This window comes from Xenopus laevis, chromosome 9_10L, assembly GCF_017654675.1.
Source record: "Xenopus laevis strain J_2021 chromosome 9_10L, Xenopus_laevis_v10.1, whole genome shotgun sequence".
NCBI lineage: Eukaryota > Metazoa > Chordata > Amphibia > Anura > Pipidae > Xenopus > Xenopus laevis.
The window spans coordinates 135,534,209-135,545,346 of NC_054387.1; the positions used below are offsets into that span (position 1 = coordinate 135,534,209).

At 41.5% G+C, this 11,138-nt stretch overlaps 1 protein-coding gene across 1 annotated transcript; it reads right to left on the reverse strand.

Annotated features, from left to right (window-relative positions):
* Nucleotides 1-791: 791 nt before the first annotated feature.
* Nucleotides 792-6,272, reverse strand: sult1c1.L (sulfotransferase family, cytosolic, 1C, member 1 L homeolog). The gene is given in 9 exon segments (NM_001086905.1): nucleotides 792-1,135; nucleotides 1,430-1,610; nucleotides 1,688-1,782; nucleotides 1,960-2,086; nucleotides 2,208-2,305; nucleotides 2,493-2,621; nucleotides 2,957-3,129; nucleotides 3,536-3,675; nucleotides 6,233-6,272. Coding segments are annotated over 7 exon segments (915 nt in total). The 5' UTR covers nucleotide 3,129; nucleotides 3,536-3,675; nucleotides 6,233-6,272; the 3' UTR covers nucleotides 792-1,022.
* Nucleotides 6,273-11,138: the final 4,866 nt, after the last annotated feature.

Sequence of the window (11,138 nt, forward strand, 5' to 3'; positions counted from 1 at the left end):
GATGATTGTCTTTTTTGGCAGGAGAAAGGTTTGGCAGTAACTGAGTTACCACTACACACAATTCCTATTTGATAACCCATTAAGATAAGGGAGTGAGGTTTGTGCAAATTGCGTATCTGATACTGAATTATACCTGGAACCCATTTGGTATCGCAGTATAATTCATCTGAGCTGCATCAAGGCAATCTCTGCCTGGCAAGGTCCAGCTCTAACCGAGGAATGTGAGAGAGTCTCGCCATGTAAATTAAAACTGAAAATAATAAAGAAAATCAAATAAACAACAGTGGTACAAAAACAATATGCTGGGTTTCCAAAATAACAAATAAAGGGACAAAGATATGTTGGAGACCCTTTTTATGTTGGGAAGTGGCAGAGATGGAAACAAATAATTAAAAAACTGTAGCAAATAAAAAATGAAGCCCAATTGAAAATCAAACCTGACCTGTTGTTCTTTGTATCTTATATGAGGGCAAGATGCATTATAGGCCCAGTGTGTGTCTGCTCCCACCAGAGCCATGATATCATAATATTAATAGTCTGAGAGTTAAGAGTTTGGCACATGGAGAGCCTGGTTGAACCAAATCCAAACCCCGTATAAAACAAAAACATTGCTGTCTGTGATCAAGTACTTCTGCCTGAGTACGGCCAATCTCTTGTGGTTCCGAGAGTTTGGATTTGGTTCGGTATTCGCCGGACTCTGATAACGAGCTTTTGGGTATAAGGCTGAATACTGAACATGAGGGCTCAGTGCATCCCTAATTATTTCAGTTCAACAATATCTTGAGACAGTGGCTTTTAGACATCATTTATTTAAGGCACAATAGACAGATATATACTTGAACTGGTTCCTTATGTCCTGTACAGAGGCACAAAAGTTCCACCAAGAAAGGGAAATAATAGGAAAATCTGTTATTGAGCTTCATGTGCCTCTTGCTCCTCTGTACAATCTTGTGGGCACAGGTTGTCCCCAGTGTGAAGATGATGAAGGGAATCTCCAGTCAGTCCTTAGATCTCATTCTCTATCAGAGTTCAGTGCGGAAGTTTAACCCACTGCCTTCCATCTTCTTCTTGTATTCCTCATCAAAGATAATGTTCTGTGCCACCGAGAAATGGGTTTTCCAATCCCCCACAGTCCCTGGAACAAAGAAACAATAAAATCTGTCTAATGGAACTGGAGATCATGGTGGAACATGGGAAGTGATCAGGGAAGGAAGAGAAAGTTAGTAGAGCAAAGCAGAGATAATGTCACAGCAGAGGGTATAACTGACTAAATATGAAGGGAAGGAGGGTAGCGAATAAGGAAGGGGAGGAGGAGTAAGGCAGGAAATAAGTTGACGGAAACTGTGTGCTCAATTCATTTCCTAATGGTTAGGATGTAGGCTGGGCAGCCTAGACAGTAGGTTCTCTTGTCTACAAAATATACCCATACCTTTTCTTATAAAAGGAGATATGGTTTGGTCCATGATAGTTTTGGGAACGGTGCTGTTATTTGTCATAGGGTTCTCCTTCATTGCCTGGAAGGAAGTGTGATACTTGATCTTCTCCAGAACTTCATCAGATAAGTCCTTACCCAGGAACTTCATGACCTTCTTAATCTCACGCATTGGGTCCTAAAATAAATGAGAAGGACAAATATTCTATCTGGGATGTCACATTTCCATATTATCAAGCAGATCAACCTTCTCACCTGAATCATGTCCTCATAGAAGATAAAAAGTATCTGATGTTTGTCTACAGCTTTCCACCATCCAAGTACGTTGTCAAACCAACTCCCCCATGGCACTGCAAGAAGGAATAACTGGGGTTAGAGCTCAAAGTAACCACTCAATGTATTGTCAAATCCTACAGCCAGCATGCAATGCACAACACTATAAATGCTGCTATTCCATCTCTTTTCTAAATTCCTATTTTAGCTATTAATACATTAAACTGAGAAATGAAGGGTCGCTGAGAGCTCACCATCTCCAGACAGGAATTCTGAGAAGAAGTTATCCCAGGTTCCAGAGTCCGGCAAAAATTTATTCATCTTATGAAAGTAATAATAAGAAACCATACAGTCCTTGGCATTTCTGGCAACATAGACAACCTGAGGGATAAAAGAAATCCATATTCATACAGGTATAATCACTGTAACACTATATAATGGGCAGAAATAGGAGGAGATATAGAGAAGGATCATAAGGAACAATAGGAGGAGAATAACTGACCTTGGTATTTTTCTCCCAAAAAGAGGGGGGCAGCAGGTTAATTGGTAAGTGAGTTTTTAGGATACGAGGAGAGTTCATGGTTTGTGCCAACGCCACACCTAGAATGTAACATTAGCAGTTATACCACTAAAGAAAGAAATAGAAATATTACACATTTAAATCAATATATGGTATCCCAATGTGAAGGTAATGCATATTCACTCCATAATCATACCGGCAGGCTATTTGGCTCCTGATAAATCTGGCTACACTGGGTGTGAATGATGTTAGAGGAATGTCTGTTACCTGGTGGCATGGGCTTTGGTGGTACCAGGTCTATGAAGGGCACTTTGATATAACACGGGGCCCTCATGCTCTTCTGAACGTCTCCCTCTTGTAATATCAGATCCACGATCTCCTGCATCCACGTTGTCCCTACACACAGACACAAACACACCTGTACAGGTTAAGGACAAACCTACACTGATTTTCATTCTCTTCTTGGACTATTCCATTACCAGCCTTCCCTTCTAACCACACCCCTAATAAAATGAAAGTTCCCCCCTGAGAATAATAAAGGGATTATTACAAAACAGAAGGGCTTTTGGGGACATAAGGAGGGTTATGGCCAGACAATAACTATGGAGTAAAAGTGCATGATGAGGGAGAGTACAACATTAGAAGATCAGAGCAAGTCAGCAAAGTTACTTGGAGATGGTCTTCTTATGGACTATAGGGGAGTCATTGATTTGAATGGTCTGGTCACTTACCTGCTTTGGGGTAGGTAGCAATGAGGATGTCGTCCTTCCGGGCCTGGAAATTGTATATAGTGTCCCACATGTCACAGGTAGTGACTGGCAGTGGGACCCCCTCGATATGGCCCATAGTAACCTGGAAATTCTCCATTCCCTTTGTCAGTTCTTCCATCGCTGCTGGATTCATACTGGTGGGGAACAGAGACAGTGATGGGCTTTGGCAACTTTTGGGGTGCAATAAAGCCTGGGGGACATGGTGTTTTGCCCACTGCATTTCTGGCATGGAGTATCTGTGTACCACTGCCTTATTTAGAAGCATCTGAAGGAGTAGTAGGTGGAGAGGAATGACTGGCAGAGGAAAGAGCTGTAGGGAGAGACCTGGGGGTGCAGAAATCAGCCGGAGATGGAGGCTGGGAGTTAGGGGTGATAGAAATCAGTAGGAGCTATAAGGGAGAAGGGGTTACAGGCAGAGGAAGAAGCTGTAGGGAGAGGGGGTGACAGGCAGAGGAAGATGCTGTAGTGTGAGGGACTGAAGGGAGACTGGCATCGGGGGAGTGGTAGGCACCCAAGGACTGGGCTGTGCACCCTTATTACCTGCAGTCAGGGTGTCAGTCTGGGCCCCAGTACTGGAATCTCTGGACTGTGCCTGTGTAGCTTCTGCTCTTTAGTCCTTTGCTCCTTTATGTTTCAGTTGGAACTTTATTTGCTCTCCACTCCCTTTAACCAGGTCCGGACTGGGAGTAAAAAGCAGCCCGGGAAAAAAAATCAAAGCAGCCCACATGTAAAGACACAATAGTTTTGTACTTATCCACTCATATATTGGGGTAAAACTCCAAAAATTATGTACATTAAGAGCTGCTTTTGACGCTTAACTGTAATTAATGTAAAATATTAGAGTTATTCATTTATTATTATTATGTTACAGTACAGTAAAATATTTTTTACTGGCACCACACAAATCTAGTGTGTCCTTATTAACTATTTTGTTAATTTGCCATTTATTATAAGCTGAACGTCTTATTTAAAAATGACAAGGATTCAATAGTTTACCATTATAGTAGGTGGTACATTACTTCTTTTAATATGCAAGTGATACTCAGAAACCCATGTATACCTGCAGCCTTGTGCCTTTATATGGTCACAGAACAACCCCTCAGTGACTTCTAATATCCTTATCATTTACAGTAGGGGGTACATTATCCCTTATAATACATGAGTGATACTCAGAGTTCCCTGTATAACTCAGCCTGCAGCCTTGTGTCTTTATATGGTCACAGAACCCCTCAGTGACTTCTAATATCCTTATCATTTACAGTAGGGGGTACATTATCCCTTATAATACATGAGTGATACTCAGAGTTCTCTGTATAACTCAGCCTGCAGCCTTGTGCCTTTATATGGTCACAGAACAACCCCTCAGTGACTTCTAATATCCTTATCATTTACAGTAGGGGGTACATTATCCCTTATAATACATGAGTGATACTCAGAGTTCCCTGTATAACTCAGCCTGCAGCCTTGTGCCTTTATATGGTCACAGAACAACCCCTCAGTGACTTCTAATATCCTTATCATTTACAGTAGGGGGTACATTATCCCTTATAATACATGAGTGATACTCAGAGTTCCCTGTATAACTCAGCCTGCAGCCTTGTGCCTTTATATGGTCACAGAACAACCCCTCAGTGACTTCTAATATCCTTATCATTTACAGTAGGGGGTACATTATCCCTTATAATACATGAGTGATACTCAGAGTTCCCTGTATAACTCAGCCTGCAGCCTTGTGCCTTTATATGGTCACAGAACAACCCCTCAGTGACTTCTAATATCCTTATCATTTACAGTAGGGGGTACATTATCCCTTATAATACATGAGTGATACTCAGAGTTCTCTGTATAACTCAGCCTGCAGCCTTGTGCCTTTATATGGTCACAGAACAACCCCTCAGTGACTTCTAATATCCTTATCATTTACAGTAGGGGGTACATTATCCCTTATAATACATGAGTGATACTCAGAGTTCCCTGTATAACTCAGCCTGCAGCCTTGTGCCTTTATATGGTCACAGAACAACCCCTCAGTGACTTCTAATATCCTTATCATTTACAGTAGGGGGTACATTATCCCTTATAATACATGAGTGATACTCAGAGTTCCCTGTATAACTCAGCCTGCAGCCTTGTGCCTTTATATGGTCACAGAACAACCCCTCAGTGACTTCTAATATCCTTATCATTTACAGTAGGGGGTACATTATCCCTTATAATACATGAGTGATACTCAGAGTTCCCTGTATAACTCAGCCTGCAGCCTTGTGCCTTTATATGGTCACAGAACAACCCCTCAGTGACTTCTAATATCCTTATCATTTACAGTAGGGGGTACATTATCTCTTATAATACATGAGTGATACTCAGAGTTCCCTGTATAACTCAGCCTGCAGCCTTGTGTCTTTATATGGTCACAGAACAACCCCTCAGTGACTTCTAATATCCTTATCATTTACAGTAGGGGGTACATTATCCCTTATAATACATGAGTGATACTCAGAGTTCCCTGTATAACTCAGCCTGCAGCCTTGTGCCTTTATATGGTCACAGAACAACCCCTCAGTGACTTCTAATATCCTTATCATTTACAGTAGGGGGTACATTATCCCTTATAATACATGAGTGATACTCAGAGTTCCCTGTATAACTCAGCCTGCAGCCTTGTGTCTTTATATGGTCACAGAACAACCCCTCAGTGACTTCTAATATCCTTATCATTTACAGTAGGGGGTACATTATCCCTTATAATACATGAGTGATACTCAGAGTTCCCTGTATAACTCAGCCTGCAGCCTTGTGTCTTTATATGGTCACAGAACAACCCCTCAGTGACTTCTAATATCCTTATCATTTACAGTAGGGGGTACATTATCCCTTATAATACATGAGTGATACTCAGAGTTCCCTGTATAACTCAGCCTGCAGCCTTGTGCCTTTATATGGTCACAGAACAACCCCTCAGTGACTTCTAATATCCTTATCATTTACAGTAGGGGGTACATTATCCCTTATAATACATGAGTATTTTGATAATAGTCATAATAAAACATATAATTCAATGGTGCAGAACCACATTATTTAATGAAAATATCACATGAATTCACCTTCGAGCTGGACTTGTGTGTTGCAAACAGAAATTGTATATGGGGACCCAACACACACCAAAATTTAAATACTGTGTCAGCGTTTACTGTGACAGACCAGTCCGTAACCGGTAGTTACACCACTGAGACTTACTGTTCTTTGCTCCTCTCCGGCCCCGTTACCTCGTTCCTCCTTAGTTTGTGCAGAAAGTTCCTGTTCACTTCCTGACTCCGCCCCCATGCTCCGCCCCCATGCTCCGTGCAGCAGCAGCAGCAGCACATCTGCCCACACAGGCTGTCTAGTGTTGTGCCTGGTTTTTCTTGCACGGCAACCGAGGGAGGGAGGAAGGTGCCTCGGAGCAGCCCACTTTTATAAAAAATTGAGCAGCCCGTCGGGCATTTGCCCGAACAGGTACATTGCCAGTCCAGGTAGGGTTGCCACCTGTTTGGTTTTGACCCAGACAGCCCGGTATTTTGAGGGGCTGCCCGGGTCTATACGTCCTGCCCGGTTTTCCAACTAAAGAAAACCGGGGCGGGATTCCCTTGATTGACCCGTCGATAGGCCAATCGCTGATCGCCGCGCCATAGCCCCGCCCACTGATGTCATGGGCCCACACACTGACGTCATAACCCACCCACTGACGTCACGGATCCACCCCCCGCCCGCTCTCAGCCAGACAAAGGAGGCAACCCTAAGTCCGGGCCTGCCTTTAACCGTCCTCTCCACCCCATTGTCAACTTTGTTCCCATTCTCATGTTCTCTCATAGGGGAAAGGAAGGTGCAGGGAGGAGCGGCGCCCATTGTCCAACCTTCTGTCTCTTGGATATTAAACTCTCCTGCAGCTCCACTCACAGGCTCTTGGGATTCCCCAGGTTTATGGGAGTTCAGGGGCTGAAACTTCACTTACAGTTATTTTATTATTAATTTATTTCTCATACAAAGGAAGTTTAGTTCAATTGATTTGAGCAATTTCCCATTTCTTAGCGCTGAGGTGGAGTAAACAATAGAAACACCTAGAGAACTAGAGCCGGTGTTTCTGCATTCTTGGAATATATACATTTGGGGAATGAAATGCTGTCACGCAGGGAAAGTATCACATTGGACTGCTTGGTGCTCTCCATTGGCTATGGATGGTCCTGACAAATGTGTGCTATTAAAGGGGAACTAAAAAATCATCACTGTATCTAAAATTACCAACTGAGACATTTCTATAAGACAATCCCTGATATAAAATGGATTTACTCTGAGCAACCTCTCAAACAAACTGGACGAGTCTATTAAAAATGCAATCTGAAACAAAATGAGACTTTTCCCTTTAAAATGATGCACAATATTTATATTTTAATATATATTTTATTTACCTACATTTTGCCTTAACATCCTCAATACAATCCCCAATATAGCTAAATAGTTCATACTCAAATGAAAAAATTAAAAATAACTAAACAATTAATACTGAGAGGGAAAAACTATTTAGAATTATACACGGGGAGGGAGATTCATTACAGTTTGAGACATTTCAGCAAAACTCAAGATTTCTTCTCAAACTCGAATGCTTCAGTTACACCCCCCCAACTCGAACATCAATTTGCTCAAGGTACACCCCCTATTTATTTCTCTCAAGGAGTTTTAGGTGGCAACTTTTTTCACTGAAATTGTCACAATTTCTTTTGAGTGATAAATATATATACAGAAGAAACACAGTCTTAAATTCTAACAAATGTGGTCTTGAAGCCAGAAATTAGATTCATCATTGATTTAACAGTCAACTCAATCTGAACCCTTGAATTAGCAGAACTATTTGGAAAAGACAAGCTTCTAATATGCAGTCACCTGGAATTGACCTTCAAAGTGGGCCTCCTGGCACTTTTCCAGGTTCTTTCCGTGGATCAGGCCCATGGCTTGGGAACCTCTGCCTTAGAGAGTATAGACATCCTAGGAATGGAAATAGGAGCTTTTGGTGGGTTTGGATTAGCCCAATGTTCCTTTCTGACTAGTTAAAATGATGAAAATCTTGTACCCAAGGACAGATCTAAGGTCCAGATCTCACTGAGGTTTCAGCTAGTGGTGTCCATCTCTATGGGGGTGTGGTGGCCTTCCATCCTATTACTCAGTCAGGGCCAGTGTGTGTAGCACTTAATCCATTACTTTTTATGATACCACATGACTGTATGTATCTGGGGGGGGGTTCTGACCAATTAGAATTGAGGAGAGACAGATTCTCTAACTCTAATATACCTGTGCCCAGCAAGCTACCCTCCCCATAGAAAATAGTTTCTGAGGAGTGAGGTATGTTTGGTGTATGATCTGAAATTGTATAAGTTTGTCTCTAACACTCACTAAAGGAACATAAAGATTCTCTATGATTTCTACCCAATCATCTGAGTCCAAAATAACCCCACTACTCTCCCACTTATATTTCACTCTGGGTCGGGGATCATATCTATTGGAATTGAAGTGCTTGTATGTATTGGAGAGGAGTTTCGGCTTGGTTGGTTGAGATACTAACTCTTCTATCCCCTTGTACTGTAGTTGCAGAAGGAGGAGTTGGAAATTGTGTTGAGCAAAGATGGCTGATTTGGTTGTATCTGAATTCGGACAGATCAGGCGGAGAGAGGGTCTGACAAAATTTGGCCAGTGTATGAAGATTCCCATCAGTGTATTTTTGGGACAACTGCTTTAGCCCTAACTTAGTCCAAGTTCCCACCTCTAAGAATGTAGCTAAGTGTGAGTAATTACTATTACCCCATAAAGCTGAGTCTGGAGATAGTGTGGTGTTAGCCTTAGTGAGCTGCACCATTGCGTCCCAGGCTCTATTAGTGGCATCCATAACAGGTAGTAAAGGGCCAATATCTTTTCGAGTTCTATATAAAGCATTATGCAAGCTTTCCACAGAAGTGAGACATAGTGCCTCTATTATGGATGTTGGGTTGTCTGCTTCAAAAACAATCCAACTGGCTGCATGGGAGGCCTGGGAGGCAAGATACTATAGCTCATAATTGGGGGAGGTCAGTCCCAGCTGATCTAGTGGAGCATTGAGAGGGACTCTGGACAAGGTGGGCGTTTTATTTCCCCAAATGAATTCAGATTGCGTGCGGTCTATATCATGCAGGACTTTCTTGGGTATGTGGCAGGGGTATTACTTAGTATATACAGAAATTTAGGAAGATAAATCATTTTACATATGTTTAATTTGCCTATTGGCGTGAGAGGAAGTTTAGTCCAGTGTGCAAGTGTATCCTTAAATTTGAGATGTAAGGTGTATAATTTATGTTGTAGAAATAGTGTCGGATCTTTGTGTTTCATTATCCCTAGGAACTTAAAATTATTACAGTATGAGTCCAAATAATTAAAAAACTGTAGCAAATAAAAAATGAAGCCCAATTGAAAATCAAACCTGACCTGTTGTTCTGTGTATCTTACATGGGGGCAAGATGCATTATAGGCCCAGTGTGTGTCTGCTCCCACCAGAGTCATGATATCATAATATTAATAGTCTGAAGCATAAATGTTACCTTTTAGAGTTTGGCATTCTCCACTAAGTAATGCAAATTTCAAAAGTAAAAGTAGTAACCTCGGCTGTATGCTGCAAATGCACGGAGTTTGTCAGGTAAAATGGGAGACCTGGAATTAATTGCTCTAAACATTATGATATAATTGGTATCACTGAGACCTGGTGGGATGAAACATGTGACTGGATTGTGAATTTAAATGGTTACACCCTTTATAGGAGGGACAGAGGGATTAAATAGCGGGTGGAGGAGTGTGTTTGTATGTAAAGCCTGAATTAAAGCCATGCGCTAAAGAAATAACAATAGCTGCCACTGGTGAGGGTGTAGAATCCCTCTGGGTAGAGATTTTGACTGGGCAAAAGGTAACAAAGAGAATTCTCATTGGTGTATGTTATAAACCACCTGGTATAAGTGTCGAGTATGAAGCCCAGCTACTCTTGCAGATACAAGCGGCTTCACAGCTGGGTCACGTTGTTGTTATGGGTGACTTCAATTATCCAGACATTGACTGGGGTAATATAATATTCAGAGCAAGCTCACCAAATTTCGTTGTTGGCTTCTTCCACAGGTATTCTGTGTATAATACCCAATAGTTCAATGCATTCAGTAGTTTGTGGAACAAATCCAGGGCAGCAACTTGTCTGCAAAGTTCTTTATTGGGAAGCTGAGTTACACAACATGTTTCGGGCCTACGCCCTTTATCAAGTGCCAAGTGCACTTGATAAAGGGCGTAGGCCCGAAACATGTTGTGTAACTCAGCTTCCCAATAAAGAACTTTGCAGACAAGTTGCTGCCCTGGATTTGTTCCACAAACTACTGAATGCATTGACTGGGGTAATGGGGTTGCTAAGACACAAAAAGCTAGTAGGTTTGTAAATATGCTGAATGACAACTTTTTATTCCAGCTCGTTCAAGAACCTACTAGGAATAACTCTCTTTTGGACCTGTAACTAATAATACTGAACTCATCTCTAACATTTGTGTGGGTGAGGGGCATTTAGGGAATAGTGATTATCACATGGTCTTTGAGATTCTGTTGCAGAAGCAATTCTATAAGAATAAAATTACTCCTAAAAAGAAAAGACCTGCTTTTAAGGCTTTGAAGTTAGCTGGGACAGCCAAATCATTTATAAGGTACAAGGAGGCCAATAAATAATGCAAAGAAGCTATAAGGCAAGCTAAAATTGATATAGAAAAGGATATTGCAGCAAGCAGTAAAAAAACATCCAAAATTATTTTTTAAATATGTTAATAGTAAAAAAAATGAAGCAGGAAGGGGTGGGACCTTTAGTATCAGAGGGGGTCAGCTGGTTGATGAGAACAAAATAAAAGCGCAGATTCTGAACTCATATTTTTCATCTGTCTACACATATGAGGAACCAATAAGAGAAGGTTTCCTTCTTACTAGTCCCAATTCTAGTGATACAACTAATGATGCATGGTTCATACATGAGGAAATTCAAAAGAGACTAGAATATGTTAAGATTAACAAAGGTCCGGGGCCAGATGGTATTCATCCCAGGGTAATTAGCGAGTTCAGCTCTGTG